Source organism: Haliaeetus albicilla, chromosome 3 (genome assembly GCF_947461875.1).
Source record: "Haliaeetus albicilla chromosome 3, bHalAlb1.1, whole genome shotgun sequence".
Classification (NCBI taxonomy): Eukaryota; Metazoa; Chordata; class Aves; order Accipitriformes; family Accipitridae; genus Haliaeetus; species Haliaeetus albicilla.
In genome coordinates, this window is record NC_091485.1 from 65,374,931 (window position 1) to 65,393,112 (window position 18,182).

General features: G+C 39.8%; 2 protein-coding genes across 4 annotated transcripts in view; one reads left to right on the forward strand and one right to left on the reverse strand.

Annotated features, from left to right (window-relative positions):
• WASHC5 (WASH complex subunit 5) overlaps positions 1-2,490 on the reverse strand; it is a 35,463-nt gene extending 32,973 nt beyond the window's left edge. The window contains exons 1-2 of one of the 3 annotated variants that reach the window (XM_069780033.1): positions 2,345-2,490; positions 1,002-1,302 (exon numbers count right to left, since the gene is read on the reverse strand). In XM_069780033.1, coding sequence (XP_069636134.1) covers positions 1,002-1,187 — 186 coding nt within the window. In that variant the 5' untranslated portion in view covers positions 1,188-1,302; positions 2,345-2,490. Of the gene's footprint in view, positions 1-1,001; positions 1,303-2,167; positions 2,185-2,299 lie in introns of those variants that run through there. The other 2 variants (XM_069780034.1, XM_069780035.1) reach the window with 2 other exon arrangements.
• A 69-nt stretch (positions 2,491-2,559) lies between these two features.
• Positions 2,560-18,182, forward strand: part of NSMCE2 (NSE2 (MMS21) homolog, SMC5-SMC6 complex SUMO ligase) — a 134,600-nt gene continuing 118,977 nt past the window's right edge. The window contains exons 1-2 of the mRNA XM_069780051.1: positions 2,560-2,715; positions 5,833-5,980. Of these exons, the coding sequence (XP_069636152.1) occupies positions 5,848-5,980 (133 nt within the window). The 5' untranslated portion in view covers positions 2,560-2,715; positions 5,833-5,847. The remainder of the gene's footprint in view (positions 2,716-5,832; positions 5,981-18,182) is intronic.

The window sequence follows — 18,182 nt, forward strand, 5'->3', positions numbered from 1 at the left end:
GTGCTCAGGGTTTTCAGTGTCCAAGGCTCACAGTGCTTGAAATTTACAACTCTTACTAAAAAAAAAAAAATAAAAAAAAATCCCCCATTGCTTTACTATTAACACTTCTTGTATTGTACAATCCAGATAAAGTCAGATTAGATAGTCTCTGTAGTTCCCTCTTAATCATGCTGGAGAATGACAGAGGGAAATAGGTACTGCAAGAAGCTTACTTTTGTAAGGGAAATAAGGGCTTTTCATGGACACTACTCTTTGATTTATTTGTTTATTCAGCACATGTGACAAGTCCAGTGAATGAACAATCACAGTACTGTCAAACAGGAAAGCAGAAAGCAGTTTTCACGGCTGCAAAGAATAAGCTACAGATAACCAAAAGAAGATGGGCATACTGCCCACAGTACTGCTCCAAAGGAAAACAACCAACTGCACAGGCTCAGAACCTGCTGGTGAAAGTAGAATTTAATGTTCCTGCAGGAAATAATAATAATCATAATAATTATAATAATTAAACAATTCCCAGAACCCAATACTTAAGTTACATATAATTGGTATTCATCAAAGTTCACAGTCCAGATGACTCGTCAAACATTTTGAAAGGTGTAGCTGGGACTGCTCTTGAATGCACTTAAAACTGCCACCCCCTTCTTGTCCTGATACTCTCCATGCAGGTACCAGTTATACTTATATTCTGCCTAGGGGTCCAAGCACAGGAACTCCACTAGACTGCTTCTGCTCACTGAAATGAGTAAGATGAGGCTCAGTATGACCAGAAGTATATAAAATACAAGACATCCCAGAAGTGGAACATTAGTGTGCTAGCATATCCCAATTGCTATCTCAGTTTGGTGAATTTCTGGTAAAAACTAAGCAAGAAGTCATGATAATAAATTCTGAAGAATGCTAGTAATAAACACAATAGTCAAGAATGGCTGTTTCATAACCTGAAGCACCCTCATGCAGGACAGGAATGCTTTAAGAAGTTTAAATATAAAAGGATTTACCTTAAAATAACTGAAATCAAATATGATATCCCCATACTTCTGTTGATCAGCCTTGTCCTTCAGCCTGAAAACACCAGGAATAAATTCAGAAAGTCTCAGAAGTTCTGCAATGATGGCATTTCCACAGGACACAATCCGAAGAATTGCCTGACCACAGAGATTGTTTTCAGCTAGAAAATCGACCATTGTGGCGCTGGACGTGACAGAGCAGCAGAAGTCCTGCAGCTGGATTCTGATTGTTGGTCTTTAGGTTATTTGAAGAAGAAAGTCTGATGATGAAACTAGCTGCGCCATTAATAACCTGTAAAAACAAACCCATGTACATTCAGAGTGGTTCACATTCGTATTCTTGATAGTTTAATCTACGAGGATGTTTAAGCATACTCTCAAATCTTTGAATTTATGAAAACTAAATTATCCACAGCTTTGTAAAATGAAAAAAAATGCACTGACTTCATCTTCAGCACATATGCTGTGTTTGACTCAGTCTCCTGTGTGACCAGACAAGGAAAGCATGACCTTTTATACCAGAAAAATTTAAGAGAACTATCAAAGAATGAAATGATCACAAATACTGAAGCAACTGAGACCACACAAGGAGATGGCAGCAAGGAAAAACAGGATGTGTTTATAATAGCCACTTTAAAAAAACAACCAAATTGACTGTAATAGGCTTTAGCAAGAAGGAAAACTTTTATAGCAAATGGAAAAGATAGAGTTCCCTTCCTTTATTTATTGCTGAAGGGTTAGCTTCTGTGCTGTGGTTGCATTTCCTAGTCGCAATTCCATTTACTGACATTTCCTGCAAGATAGGGAGCGCAGCACTGCTAAAAATAAGCTTTTTATGTTTAGAAACATTAATGGAAGTTATGAGTTGACTTGACTTTTCACCAACGACCTTCCAACCTACTGAGCCAAATTCAAGACGACAGTGCCTCTTCTGCCCCCAAATGAGAACCAGGAGCCCGGCCTTCCCGTTAGGCGGGGTGCAGGGCGTTAGCGCTGCAGCAAGCTGCCCCGCAAGGCCCCCAGAAGGGCCCTACACCCCCCAGGAGCCGGCCTGGGCTTTGAACCACATCCCATCCCATCCCATCCCTCCCCGCCAAGGCCAGTCCCCGTGCCGCTCGCACCCTCCCGCCTCCCGCCCAGCCCGCGCTCTCCCTCACGGTTTGAACCTCGCCTCGGGGCAACGGCCGCGGCGCGAGACCAACCGCCAACCCCCTCAGAGCAGCAGCAGCAGCAGCGGCGGCGGCGGCGGCGCCCCCCGCCCCACTCCCGCTCCCGCCACCTCCCCTCACCCAGCGGCCTCCCCGCCGGTGCCACCCCCGCTCGGCGGCTCTCACCCTCCCCCGCCGCTGGTGCGGTGAGCGGCGGCAGCAGCGAGGAGGGTTGCCCGGCTCCGTCAGCGCCTGCGGGCAGGGACGGCGGCCGCCCGAGGGTGAGCTGCTGCGGCGGCGGCGGGTGAGGCGCGGGCGGCGGCAGGCGGGGAAGAAGGAGGCGGCGGCGGCGGAGCTCCGAGCGGCGCGGCCGAGCCCTCCCATCACATGACGGCGCCGTCGTGTGGAGAGGCGCCGGCTGATGAGGCGGTTCCGCCGCCCGGCCCGGCCCGCCTCCCCCGGGCCCAGCTCGCTCGCCTGCTCCTGCCGCCGAAAGGGTCGGTGCGGGGGCCACCGCCGGGCCAGGAGCCCCTTCAGGCCTCGGCGGCTGGGACTAGGTGAGCAGCAGCCGCTGGTGAGGGTGGCTGCCCTCGCCGGCCCCTTCCCCTCTGGCGGGGTAAGGGCAGTGCTTTCCCGGCCGATGGAGCGGGAGGAGGCGGGCGGGGAGGGGATGTGGGGCCGCTGGCCTTCCGTGCGTGACTGACGAGGGGCAGGCTGAGCCGGGCCAGCTGCCCTGGCTTGTCATGGACGGGGTAGGGGAGTAAGGTAGAGGGCTGGGAGAGCGGAGCTTCCTGCTCGGTGGGCTCTTCTCCCGGCCTTTGTGGCAGGGGAGTAACGTCTCCCTGTGATAGATGGCCACCGAGTGCATCTAGGGGGTAGACACTAGCCCTGGTAGTCAGTGAGCGCTTGTCACCTATAGATCTTGTGTTACAGAAGTAACTCTTTTTCTTCTTATCCCTGTTTCGTAGTTTGGTATGTTGAAGCATAGAGAAGTTCGGTGATTTGCTCAAATCTTTAAAATAAGAGGCAGAATAGAAACTAATTTAAGTTTGCTGCTTGGTAATCCTGTCTGGACCATTTGATCACTCATTGTTGAAAGAAAAAAACGCTGCCTCAGTAGTCTCACTTGGTCTCCTTTTCAACTCTGATTTTGCTGGTTGTATTTTCCAGAAGTGAGGGGGTTGGGGGCTGGGAGTTGCAAATTTTAAGTGCTTAATTGATGCACTCATTGAAGACCTTCCTGGCAAAAAAGAGTGCCTTAAAAACACTGCTGTTAAGTCAATTCTAGTGAGGAATGTGGCTTTTCCTCTGAAGGCGGAATGGACAGCTGCAAGCTGAAGTTGAAGAATTCACTTAGAAAATTCAAGAGTGAAATCTTTGCTTGGGATCATAAGCAGTTTCTAAGAACAATAGTATTTTATTAAAAAAAAAGGGAAAACTTGTCCAAAAGTACTGAACTTACTTTCCAAAAGAGAATTTCAGATGAAACTACCAATGCAATGGTATGATTTAATATTGTAAACAGTAACTTCTGTTCCTGTGTAGTTTGCTCAGTGTTTCCACAAATCTCAACAGAAGAAAGAACCCTTTTTAACTTTGCACTATTGTTTTTTTCAGATTCCTGCCTTTCACAGTGTATATCTGTGAAATTTCCAAAAGAACAGCAGGCTTTCTCAGTGACTGAGATTTACCAAGTTGAAGAAGGGAATTAGGTTCTCACTATTAACTTTGATACACTAAATGGGCCCAGAAAGATAAAGCTGCTAACATGATTTTATGTGACTGTTTAATAGTGTATATTTGGATCACACAGCTTCTATACAGTCTTACTAAGATGGCAAACAGGTGCTTTAAAAACAAAGTTAAATAGTGTAACAGCTGAAAGCATTTGTTATTAAATCTTTAAGAACATCCTTTTCCTTTACGTTCAAGGAGTTCTGTAAGGAACTTTTTCCTTGTCTTCTGTTGTCAGTTTGACAGCCTCTAAAGATCTCTAAAGATAGCAATTACTGTCTTTTAATGGGGAGAGCATGAGCTGACATAATGGAACTGTTGAAGGCTGCTGCCTCATCTGTGACAAAATGCACCTGTAGAAGGGGATAGAGAGGAAGGCAATTTGTAGTTCAGAAGTTCAAGGTGTGGTAGACTTGAACTGTGGTTAAAATATTGTTGGAAGCACTACCTAAAAATGGTGTCATAAAAGGTAGTCTTGAGTGGCCAAGCACATTTTTTTAAATGGAAAAAAAGAAAAAGATACAGAAGAAAACATTAGGAGAGAAGAGAGCGTGACAGCAGGTCTCATAGTCTGCATAATATTTGTGAGAAATGTGGCAATGTTGTTTAGGTTAGAGGGAGCACAAGATGTAGTTCTGGAGTCCCAGGGAAAGTAGTAGAGGGAGATACAGCCTTACGTATGCAAAGCTTGGGCAAAGCTTTGTCCTTTCTATATAGATATTTTCCAGATTTCTGTTGGACTATATCCTGTCAAAGGCTATTGTTGATAGAACAACTCGTCCCCTTGTTATTTTGTGTATGATTCAGGTAAAACTTCTGGTATACCCCAAATTTGGTTTTGCATTCTGTTCTCCACCTCCCCCAATATGATCTCAGTGTAGTTGTTGAACATATCAGTTATTCTTTACATGGACTAATGCAGTATTTCTGTCTATCCAAGACTTTTGGTGGGTTTTTTTGTTTGTTTGTTTGTTTTTTTGTGAACAACCATGTATCTAAAGCTGAGCAGAATTTCTCTTATCTCCTGCAACTTAAAGAATAAAAATCTGTACACCGGGTTCATGTTTCTTGTAATAGCTACATGTTGTCCGAGCAACTTATGGCAAAGCATGAAGAAGGAAGAGCAGAAGTTGAAATTTTTGAGAAGAAACCAACTGATGTGAACAGTGTGGATAGGCACAGCATAAGCAAACCCACTTGAAGGTTGTATTAATGACAGAGGAGAAGCAGTTAATGCCCCCAAGGCTGTAGGTTGTGGGTCTCTATTGGAAAGGAAGGCAGTGGTAGAGAAGATAAACACGATTCCTGTGCGACACTATTCTGTGCAAATGGAACATCGGTACTAAAATTTTGTAGCATCTTTGGGGGAGGTAGAGAGCATTTGTAAGGTGGGCTTTTATTTAAAAATGGTGCTAGGTGTTTTACTGTTAAGTACATTCTTAGAAGAGTGGCCCTTTGATAGATTATTTTTCCAAGGGCCAACTGTTGAAACAGGCTTGTAGTTGCTGGGCTGAATTGGATGTGAGAAGTCATATTTCTTTCTAGCCTAATTGATAATATACCTAGAAAACACAGATGAGGTTTTGGGCATGTGGGCTTCTTTGAATCTGAAATAGGGCAGTAATTTTCAAGTGAACATAATCATTGAGTTTGAACCTCATGGTGGTTTAGCAATAGGAATGAACAGATGAAAACTGCAAGTTGATTTTTGTGGTGTAGTTTTGCCTAATATTGAATAGGAGGTGAATTGAAAACCTCTGGTGAACTGCAGTTCCACTGAAATTACTGACATCTTGGGAGCTTAGATTTCATCCCTGCTTTCTGGTGTTTGCAGTGGTTCTATCGATGCTGCTTTATGGTTAGTTATCTGTACTTCTGTTTTCTCTCCCAAATTAATTGGGTGTAAACTGCATTCAGAATGTTGTATCTGTTATTTCTAGAGTAACAATTTCAAGATGCCAGGCGGTGCAAGAATCTCATTCAACTCTGTGGATTCCTCTCTTTCATCTTTGAAAAACTGCCAGTCTTACATAAATACCGGAATGGATATTGCTACTCATGTTGCCCTTGACCTTGTGGAAAGTTTCAGTAAGTATATTCTCTTTTGTATTGCATCCTGAATCTGACAGATGAGTCCTAAGCATTTGTATTTTGACTTAGTTACTTTCAACATCTACGTTCATTATAGGAGCTGTAGCTCTTCTGGCTAGACCAGGGTGTTTTCATTCCAATCACTTCATTGTCTTAAATGATAAATTCAGTGAAAATGTAAGTACCAGGCAAACATTATCCCAGCTTTTGTAACACCCAAAACTAATTGTGTTCCAGTGGTTGTTACCCTACAGCTTTGTAAAAACTTTAACGTTGCTGAGCAAGATGGAGAAGGCCTCTTAAGTGGGTGAATAAAATGACTTTTCATTCTAATACTGGTTCTTTGTGTGTGTTTTATTTGATGTTTAGGGCAAGATATATTAAAATAATGCTAATGATTTTGAGTACAAAGCTTGAGACACCTGTTAGGGAATGCAATTTTTTAAAACGCTGTCTCTTTCTCTGCTGAAAATTAGGCCCTCTTAGGGTGCTTCATTTTGGACATTTGCAAAATGGGTTACCTTAAGTCTGTAATCACTTCTAACAGTCTTGTCATTGCTATTTCACTATAAAAGATGCACTGCAAAGCTACTTCTTAAAGACAAACATTAGGCATCCTGATTCTCTGTCTTCTTAGATCTGTGATAATGTTTTCACTAGGAAAAAATAAAAACTTTAAAGCTTCTAAACCCTAGTAGTTTTAATTACGAGTGGAAAACAAGAATCCTGTGAAACAAAGTTTTGCTGTTCATTATAGATCTTGCACTCAACTAAGCCAAGGGTTACATACAATCAAGATGAATGCTTTTCTCTTTTTCTACTGTGATAGTTCATTCTCCTTTGACCTTTTTATCCATACTGCTGTCAGAGACAATTGACATGTCATTTCTAGCAGGGTAGAGGAAATGGAAAGCTTGTCTGAACTGTCAGCTGGGGATTCCCTTTGAGGTAAAACTGGTATAACCGGTTCTGTTTCCTTTCTGCTTTTGCAGTCACCATCCCTCCTACTTTGCCATAAGCAATACATGGAAATACACTGAACGTACCGAATTCTTTCAGTCCCAAGACCACAGAATGATCCACAGAAATTAGTTATTTGTACAAAAGTTAAAAGCTTTGATTAATTTCACCTTTCAGTTGAAACCCCTGTTGCATTCCCATTTGGAGGGGTGAAAGGCAACTTAAGCTCTACTGTGCAGGTCTGTAGCTGGAAGTCTGTGCATTATAATCCTAGGAAATGTAGTTATCTTCCTCACTTACCTGCTTCTGACACATTAATCTTTAATTACAACCTTGAAATTATTTTGTCCCTTTCATTCAGTAACCAAAGGGACCATATTTAGCATTCTATCCTGAGAGGAGGAGATTACACTTGATGAAATACCTATGGTCATTGTTACAGTTAAGTTATACCGTGTGACTGGAAAAGAGCTCCTAGACCATAACATTCATTTTATTTTAGCAGGGGCAACTTTCCTGTAGAATCATAGTTACAGAATTATCAAGCATGACCTTTTAACACAGCCCATCCCATTGCTCTACAGAAAAGGTATTCCAGACTTGTATTTGTAGTTTATACCTCTTTGGTCTGGCGTTACAGTGTTAGCTTTTTACTTAGAATGGTTGTCTTCACTCCTACACTTTTCCTTGCAGATGTATGTACATGTGTACATGGAACAAACAATGAGTGAAGCTCCTCACTTTTATACAGTTTGGTTTTCACTCCCTTGACTACTCCACTTGGACTTCAAGTTGTTATGTTCCTTACGCAATGCCATCAGGAAAGATACAGGCTTTCTGTGGCATAACATACTTTTGGTAAACAAATACTTCCAGTGTTTTAGAAGTAGCATCATCTGATCTGCCATACTTGACTGTTCAGCTCTTGCCTCCAACTCATATGTGGCAATTTCTATTTCTAGAATTGTTACTCATCTATCCTATTTTGCCTTCGTGTTATGAGGAAAAATATTAATTTAATTTTGAGCTAGTGTTAGATAACATGTTTCTGCATTCTTGTTCCTGTCCCATTTGTAATTTGTTTTAATTTCCTTTACAAAATTTAACTGTCCAGCTTCGGATAGGTTTCATTGCCAGGCTTTATAGAAGCAAAGAATTCTATTATGACTATTATTTTATGTTACAAGCACTATTTCTGTGAAAGTATTTTACTCCTTTGGACTTTCATATTGGACAATGCTGGTTTTAGGAATAGTACCAAAAATTTTCATAGCAAGTACATGAGAGAAGTTACATTTACATCTGAAGATAAATAACTGAAAAGGCAGGAAAAGTTAGTGCAGTTAAGTCATGTCTCTTTCTTAATTGCTATTCTCCACAAGCCTAATCCTGAAAACATTTACTGGTAAGCATATTTATTCAATAGTACACAGTTGTGTTTGCTGGACTGGCTACTGTTTAATGTGGTATCATGGAGGGACTTCCTATAAACGTACCTGATGCTAAGGTAGATCAAAAGATCTAACTGGATCACTTTTCCCCACTTTCTTAGGTATGATAGTGGGTTTGCTCTGGTGCTGTATTTGAGGTACTGTCTGGGCAGCAAACACCATAGGGTTTTTTTGTTTGTTTGTTTGGGTTTTTTAACAATTAAACAGTGATTTGTGAAAGAACCTGTGTGTGATTTTTCTAACTTTAAAGCTCTAGTAACGCAGATAAATATAAATTAACAAATTTAAGTTTTCTTTTACATGTGTAAGGGTTCTTATGGTATGCCAATTTTGTGGGTGTTTCCCTGTTCAGTAAAAATAACTTTCTGCACATTAGCACTGTAGGGCTAGAAAAGGCTCTTCACTTTCTGATGCATTTAGTGGAGGACAATACTAAGAAGGCTTCCAAAGAATGTAAAAATAAAGCAGTTTGGTGTTTCCGCACTTTTGTATGCATGTAAGTTATAAAGCAGCCACGATTGTTCAGGTGGAGTGAAAATCAGCGCTCACTAGGGGGCAGAAGAAGATAGGAAGTAAGCAGTACAAAAAGCGTCGAGAAGAAACTGGCCTCTTTACCTGGCCATTCATCTGTCAATGATCCTTGGGTAGCCTAAAGTCCTCTCCGGTTAAACCATGCAGAGAACAAAGAACTCTTACACTGGTTATGGAAGCTATAAAATCCTCTCAGAATGATTTTGAATTTAAGCTTTGTAAGCAGATGGTGGTAGTGTTACAAAGAATAAAGAGGGAATAAAACTACTTGTTTGATCGTGAAACCAGAGGGCTGCGGATAGGAAGAGGTGCCAGACTTGTGGGCAGGAATTGGCTCAGGGTATTCCATGATTTATAGTAACCTCGTAACCTATAGTAACCTTTCTTCAAACATCTCAGATGCTTTGCGAAAACTGGCTAAGCCTCTCAACTCTCTGGGAGGTAAATAATGGTTGAAGGAATTACTTACTTCACCACCACTGAAATGAAACCCTTTTGAGTGAATAATGGTTGCTGTATAGAAACATTGTAGCTGTATCATAATCCGAAAGAAAAAAAAATTTCCTTCAACTGACTCAAACAACTGAGAGAACTTTATTAGAGAAGATAGATAGAGGTTTTTGAGTTGGACATAAGGGACATCAGATTAAATTGCTTACTTATGAATAAATATCATAACAGATCTTTCACACCTGTGTTTTGACATAATGTTTGAAAGTTTCAGAACTAAATCAAACACTGGTTTTTCATTTCAACAGTAATTTCATATGGAGAATGCCTCCTGTTGAACTGAGACTATCCTTTCTCTCTGCACCATAATTCCTTCTAGGAAACTGCTGTCTACCTACTGACTCACTTCAGTCCTGCTTAAATGGAATTTATCTGTTTCTGGGTAAAGGCTGCATGGCTGCAAGCCGCTGCATGGCTGCAAACCAGTGCATGTACTGATGCTACCATTGACTACTGTGCCTACTGTTCATTACTGTGCTGCTGTAGTTAAATTCATTCTGTCTTAAGAGCTCTATGTACATCTATTCATCATTATATTCTGAAAAATGAACACTTTTGCTCTTCATAGTTAACTTACATGAGGCCATTGCTTTCTGGCAGTAACAACAGAGCCTTTCAGTTTGGATACAGTTCTCAGGTTTGGGGTTTTTTTGCCTTTTTTTTTCTCCTGTACATTAATTGTGCTCAGAACTTCCTATTAACTTGGTATTTTCCCCTATAGCTTTTGACTTTCTGTTCTGGAAAGATAAAGTATTCTCACTGGACACAGCTGTTCCAAGGAGTAAAACAACTGTTGGAGAAATTGACAGGGGAGGAAGGGTTCAATTAAGTAATTAAACATTGTGGCTCTGCAATAAGTAGTGGTCAGAGAAATGTAGAAGAGCAAGGGAGTCAGTTTCTCGAATATAAATTGCAATTCAGGTGACTTTGAAAATCTAAAGATTTATAGCCTCTCATCACATGATCCTACATTTTGAAATGTAGGACAGAATGTACCAATTAATCTAATTTTCCATGACCTTGAAGGAGTTTGTTTTACTACTTTCTGCAAAGTAATAATACTAATAAAAACAATGCTTTCCCATTTCATATGAATAATGGAAAGATTAAATACCCGCTATTTCTAGGCAGTTTCATGTTAATCTCTACTTATGCATATAGGATGTCCTCTTGATATCTGTTTGCAGCCCACAATAGTAAATTTAAAATTATTCCTGTCCATTTAAGCTTTATTTAGTGCTGTGAGATGTTTCGGGAGTCCTATTGAGAGATGATATGGAAGTATGGATTTTTTTACTTGGAACTGTAAATAATAACAGACCTCACATGAAGAAGTCAAAAGGAAAATATTTCACAGTAGAATGAAAACAGTCTGAAATATCTGTGAGGCCGCTAATGATATAAACACTCAGAATCTGTTCCCAGCTTTGTACTACCTCCCCTTTCTTTTGTGCCTTCTAGCATCTTGTTCACTGCTGCTGCACTCTGGAGAGAAATCTTAAGTTAGCTCTAACCACAGTGATTCCCAAGTCTCTTTCCTCTAAGGAATCCACTGTTCACAGTGTGCCATAAGGATGAGATACTTAGACTACTGTAAGGTTCATTGCAAAAACTACACTTAACCAAGTCTTAATTTCATCAGTGACTCTATTGCTTAGTCCACTAATACATTTACATTCATTTTGTTCTAGTCCTGTGTAGATTTATGAAAAGAAATTACTAGTGTTAAATATTCAGGTCAGGCATTGCTCATTTATGAATATGTATGATCTCTAGCAAAATAAGGCAGAGTTTCTGTTAACTGCCGTTAATTTAGGTGAAGAATAATTTTAATGCATTTGATCCTGAAAACATTTTATTTTTCCAGTAACTTTATTGATGTCCATGAAGTTAAATTGTCGATTAAGACGTCCCTGTCCATTAAGAATCTGCAGACTTGTAGCATTGAGCATTTTCATGGTGTTGTGTTGTGAGCATGTGCTGGCAAAGAGACAAAATTTTAAAAGATCCTGTAAGGGATTAAGGATCTGTATCTAGAGGTGAAAACTAGTTTCACCAAACTGAATGTCAAAGGGAAACAGCCAATTTAAAAGCTCATTTTATTTAATGAGTTAAAAAGAAAGATAAGTTTTCTGTCTGTCTCAGTCTTTCTGCTGTTTAGATACTGGCATTGTCTAAAGCTAGTATTTTTCTCTTCTTTTAAGAATACCACTGTGGTATAGAAACATTTTAAAATGTTTCTATTACATCTAAAAACAAAAAATGTTTTTATATAGAAACATTTTAAAATGTTTCTATATAAAAAAATATGTAAGCAGAAAAACAGACTGTGCATAGTCAGTTTCAGTATGTCCTCCCTGTGCTCAAAACACTCTTGGACATTCTGTGGCCCAACCTAGCAAAATACTGAAGGCAAGGATACACTGAAATTCTTGAGTGGTCCACCAGCTTTCAGAGTGGTCTGTATATTTTAAAGCTTAAGCACATGCTTATATCCTTTGCTGGATTGGAGTCCTAATAGATATGTGGATTTGAAGGTGAGGCTGTTTGAAATCAGTTATAATGCAAGTAAAATCATCCAAGTTCTACTATGATTTGCATCTTCCTAAATTTAGCCTCAGTCTGGTTTTGAGCTTTAGTAGTGTGATTGAAAAAAGAATTCACTAAGTCAGTACTTGTTTGGCAATGTCTCTCAATTGTAATGCTCCTAGTATTGAACTTTAAGCCCTGTGTTGACACCTCTGCACACTGAGGAACAAGCTGTTTGCACTGCTAATTTAACTTCTCTTAGTTGCTGAACTGTCTTTACTTAAACTACTTGAAGTACTTCTATAGAGTTAGAAAGCACTGCTGGACATCCATGCGAAATACTTGGAAGGATAAGTCTTATTCTCTGCTTTTGGAATTAGCGTAACCTGCTATGCGTGTTGACTGATGTGCTGATAATGATATAAATATGCTGGCCCAGTATAGGTCTGCCATATCTAAGACAGGCATCTATTCCCAGCTCTGCTGAAAGTTATTGGGTGTGAATTCTATCAACTTGCTGAGGATGGCAGTTTTATCTAACTCCTCAGGAGAAAGCAGCAGAACTTTCTCAAGAATATGGGACTGTGAAGTGCAGAGAGCTGTACATAACGGAATGAAGAAGACTAACTTATGGTCATTGCCAGGCTTGCAGCCCAGCAGCTTGCTCTTTAGAGGGGCCGTTGCTTTTGTGTGGGCTGGAGCCAAAGCTATGTGGGAGTGGGAAGAATGTCCAGTACAAATGGGAAATAATTGGGAGGGCTTGAGCGTATGCGAACTACAGATGAGATGCTAAGAATGTCTTAGCATAAAACTTCTGAAAAGCATTTTAAAGCATTAACAGATAGGGTTTTGTCTAATTAGCTGAACTGTTTTTCTAGTAGAGAGCAAGATGCTTCCTTGATGTCTGGGACTTTATTCCAACCACACATCACGTTCCCACTGTGAAGTGTAGAGGCCCTGGAGCATAGAATAGCTGGGTGGGAAGCAGTTACTGCACCTGAACTCTAATCTCATTTGGGAACAAAAAATGAGCTGCTTTTCTTTTTCTTCAAAAACTTGCCCTAAAATGTCATGGTCAGCTGCTGCCTGTGGCTGCTTGCCACCTGTATTACATAGCAGTGATCTTCCTGTAACAATATCAGGGTCTGCGTGAGAATTCCTCCTCTCTTTCTCCACACTTTGCAGGATTTTTCTGCTCACCAGTAGGTACAGGGGAGGCCCATGGGCCTTACAGAGTGTTAGTGATACGATTCTTTGGCATGTGCCCCAGATTAAGTTAGCCCTTTACAGCTCTGGCTTTTCCTGCTTGTCTGCTCATTTCCTATTGCATAACCTGCTCTCTCTGCCAGCAGTTTACCTCAATTCCGGCTGCTTATCCCATTTGTCTGTTCCCCTTGCCTCAGAGTTGTCTGTGTGCTTTTCTTCATGTGTGCTGCACTGCATCTCACATGTGCAATGTCATCCCTTTACTGACTACTTTCTCTTCTCCAGATTGCTTGGGATCCACTTATGTCATGGTGCCTATTAAATAGTAGCTAAATGGTAGTTGGTAATGTAGGATCTTTTTTCAACGTGAATTTAGCTCTGTGAGATTACCCATGTCACTTTGATTTCCCTTACTGCTTTCTTGAAATGGTGTTAAACAGGAATCACTCTAAATGTTGCTGACCCCTGTTGACATAGGAAGGAGTGTAGAGAATATAGACTCAGCAGTTAGCCTAGTTTTATGAAATTATTGACAGCCTTTTAATAGACGGTTCATGAGTTTCTGTGGAATATCCACTATTCTTACATGCAGTGGCTTTCTAAACATACTGAAGCAACCTATAACAAACAGTCAGACTTGAACATCATAAGTTCATTCATCACTGAGAGCAGGGGACTTGTCCATGGAAGTGTCTCTGTCATTGACCTAAAACTTCTACCTGGAATGGTGGAAACTCCAGTATAAGGATGGACTCTGTAGCTGTGTTTGAATATAAAATGTTTTGGTTAATTTGTTTCCTTCATGCTTTTTTTTTCTAGTTATTTTTCATCAAAAATTCAAATGCATGATTCCTGCAGCATCATAGCATAACATGAATCTTAACATTGGTGAAGTTCTTGTGCATGAAACAACCATGATGTGATTGTTTTGGGACCCAGAAATAAACCTGCTGACACCTGTGCTTCTAAAATTCTCATGCTCTGTTAATTTCCATGGTGTTAGAGATCATTGTGCTTCATAAAAACAATCAAAACATAAGGTACTTGTCCTGAGAACAGGCTATAGTATATAGGCTAGAATGATACTTTGCAACCTGCTTGAGTGAGGTAGCGTGAAGGTCCACTGACTGAGGAAATTAGTAGGACTAAACTTTGACTTGCTATCCTGTTCTTGTCCAGGGAGGATAAGCTGTGTGAAGATGTTTTCTTGGACATCCTACCTTCCTTCGCATGTAAGTTGTGGTTTTGTTAGGTTGCTCTCCAACTCATAGTGGCTTCATAATGGATAAAGCTGTGGCCTGTGTTGTAGAGATCCTGCACAAGGAATCAGAACTTGTTTTTGCCTTGTGAACCCATATATCTGTGAAGGTGCTCATGGGAAGCAAATAGCAGTTTTATATGCAGTGTAGGACTAGCATTAGAATTGAACAATCCATTACTTCTTTATGGACACAAGGGAACAATCTTACATGGATTTGAAATCCCCAAGAGTGTGCCTCAGTCTCTGAGAATTTACTTTGTCTTTAGGTTAGAGTAAATTCCAAATAAGGGTTGCAGGTTTTTTTTTTCTTGTCGGAGAATGTAAGTGTAGAATGTCAAAGTCCATCCTGGAGATAAATGGCTTTTCATTGATGCTTGCTATACAGAAATGTTTTCTAGCTATGAGAGAAGGTACTGTAGAAAACAAAGGGAGTCCAGTGATCCATGAAGTTCAGTAACCCTTCTGTGTTATCCTCTACCAGATGCTTCCTGTGAAGCTGCAAGAATTCCCTCATGATTCCAAGCTGTTCATAGAGGAAGTTTCTTTCTAACCCCAGGCATTTGTCTGCCAGAAGCTGTTTGTTAACTGGTCTGCTTTGTTGCTACACCAATGTCTGTGGTACTAATTGGTGGCATGCACAAGCTCAGTGTAGGGACCACAATTACATCTTTCTGTTTGGGAAGATTCTTTTTCCTGTTGTTTACAGTAAACTTGTATTTTGGGGTATGTGAGATAAAATGTTTCAGATTCCCTTTCTCAAAAATACTAATTTTGTTTTCCTTCAAATCCCTCGCTTAAGATTCATCCTTTTAGGAAAGATGTTCTTATTTATCTTATGCTTGTCCTCTATTATGTTGTGCTTCTTGGATTATTGTATAGGTATTTAATCTTTCAACTAACAGTGAGGAAGATATGTATGTCTTCTTGAAGTAGGTAGGTAAATGGTGTCACATTAACTATTTCTTCTTCAAGTAATTTTAATGTTTGAAACAAAAAGGACTGGTTGGGTTCTTGTGAAATGCTTTTCTGAAGACAAAAAATTACCTTCTGTGCATTATGCTTTTCAGTCAATACCAAAATTTTGAGAAGAGAGGGTTGGATTAATTTTTTATCCTACCTTTGTGCTTCAGTAATTACAGTGTAAAAATGATTTACTACATTTATAGCCAGCACTGATGAGCCCATTGCTGGAATATACCAGTTGGTTCTGAAGGCTGTTCTTCAAAGAAGCTGTCTGAAAAATGAGAATTTGGAAATGTGCCTTGTTTCAAAATCTGGAAAAATATGACTTGTAATGAAAGATTTCTGTTCTTTTATATTTATACAAAAACCACCCTGACCATAGTCTGTAATCTTACAAAGTGGGAAGAAACAAATATGTGGGGATGTTATTATTTCCTAGTTGGAATTTTGACTGTAAAAAGAACACAGTGCAGCGGGGAGGGGGAAAGTAGCTATATTAAGCAGCATGCTTTTTGTTCTGCAGGCTCTTTTGCATTTTGGGTACTCGGAAAGCTGAGTGCATCCAAGTATCTTTGTTCCTCAATGTTTGCAGTTCTGGAAGGAAAGAGAAACCCATTAGGTGGCAGCAAAGGCTTTTCTGCAGCATGTGCCTTCACTCCTTCACCTGCGGTGGTCAGTTGCTGTGGCACTGCAGTAACTCACTCCAGGAATGGATTTAGAGGTGTTGGGGCCATATCACCGCACTCTTGCATTTAGTAACACTAAAATATAAATGGAGGATTAAGATTAATAGTGGAGAAAAAGAATTTGTATTATCAGTTCATAGATTTTTAAGCCTGTTTGGGACCAGCATGATCTACTGGTTTGACTTCCTGCGTAATACAGATCATTGCATTTCGTAGAGTTATTCTGGCATGAAGCTGGTATGTTGTGGTTGAACTAGAGAGTATCATTCAGAGTGAAATCCAGTCTTGATTTAAAGCTAGCTAGCTGAATAACTGTCTTTAGTGCATTCTCATAGAAATGTACTGACAGCTTGCACCTGAGCAGAAGGTCATACTCTGGACAGTCTTGGTTTTTGTCAGAACTCTTGTGAATGCTCAGATGAAAACTGCATGATTTTTATTTCTCAGGTTTCGGTAGGTGTTTTTCACATAGTCTGATTTCAGATACACACATACGTATGTATGTGTGCATTTTAATACTTTTTTCTTACGTATTTTCGTAAGGAAGTGGGTAGTTTTCTCCCCCAGAGGTCATTGTGAGTTAGGGAGGTTTGCAGTCACCTGGTGGGTTACCTCATGTACCTATAGTCATTATAAATTTCTCTGTGTCCTAGACCTCATAAATTCTCAGCAGTCTTCAAAATAGATCATAAGTGGGATTTAAATGCTGTATAGACCTTTTTGCAGACCCTCTGCATGCTAGTGATGTTAACCTTGAGAGAATAAGTGAGCTTACAGCTGTAAGTTATAGGCTTGAAATTGCTGGGTGAGGTTCTTTGGCCTCTACTATGCATGAATTCAGAATAGATGATCCTAATGGTCTGTTCCAGCTTCAAAATACTATGAAGTACTGCAGAGGTCTTGTGTGGGCTCTTTAGCACAAAGATAAATCAACCTCTTTGAACAAAAGCCAGAGAGGAATATTTTATCTGAGTAATTTACTGTATGAAAATATTCTCTGTAGTATATTAATGTGTCATTTTCTTATCGTCATATTTCTGCCACAGAAATGTGGCAAAGAGAAAATACTGCTAACTCCTGTTTAAATGTAGAGGCATACAGTATATATAGAAAGTAGTGTGGGCTTTGAACAACCCATTCTGAAGGCTTTAATTTTTATCAATTTAAGTAGATCAGTATTTAGCTTTCAGTGATCTAATTGTATGCCTAAATAACTAGAGGGAGAGGAGGAACCCACAAAAGTAGAAAAAAATCTGGGGTTGGCAGCATTCAGAAAGATTAAGAATATAAAGCAATTGTATTTCTTTTCTTGATTTTTTCCATTAGGGAAAGATTTATCTGGGTTGAAAGTAAGCATTGTGCTGACATGTTCTCAATGTTTGGTCAAAACATGAGAGAAGCCCTTATGTAGACACGATCATTCTGAAACCTTCATCCTGACCCCTACCAATACACACAGGACGCTCAACTTTTTTTTTTTTCTTCTTTTTTCTTTTTTCCTTTCTTTTCCTTTCTCTTCTTTGTTCTTTTCTTCCAGAATTCAAGAACTTGTGACTGTTTTTTTTTACCATTCTTTTTTTGATACTCAACTTTTTTGTCAGTGCATGTAGAATTAATTCTGAGAGGTTTTTAATACCTTCAGATAAAAATAAATATAAAAAGAAAACTTAAAAATGCACTCTGACTCAAATCCAGTTTTTATTACATGTTTCCATTTACACCAATATTAGATAGTACGCTGATGCTCTAGTAAAGCATGGTTAAATTCCAAGAATCTAACTGGGAATGTTTGCTTTATAAGTCAGAATCACATGTAAGACTTGTGTGTTCCTTACGATTGCTGACACTGAGACCTATGAAAAATTTCATCCTTTGGAGGACAGGCAGGTTGGTTGTCTGAATTGTAGGTTTAGAATATTTTTTATTATAATTTTCATAGATTTTTTTTTCTTCCCTTCTCATTTTCTTTCCCATTTTCTCTCAAGAAGAACAAGGAACTCATAATAGCATTATATGAAAGGGATAAAACAACTGAGATCCTCCAAGTCTGATTTTGCTGAGGCCTTGAGGGTAGGAACAAGTGTGCTTTCAAATTGGCATTG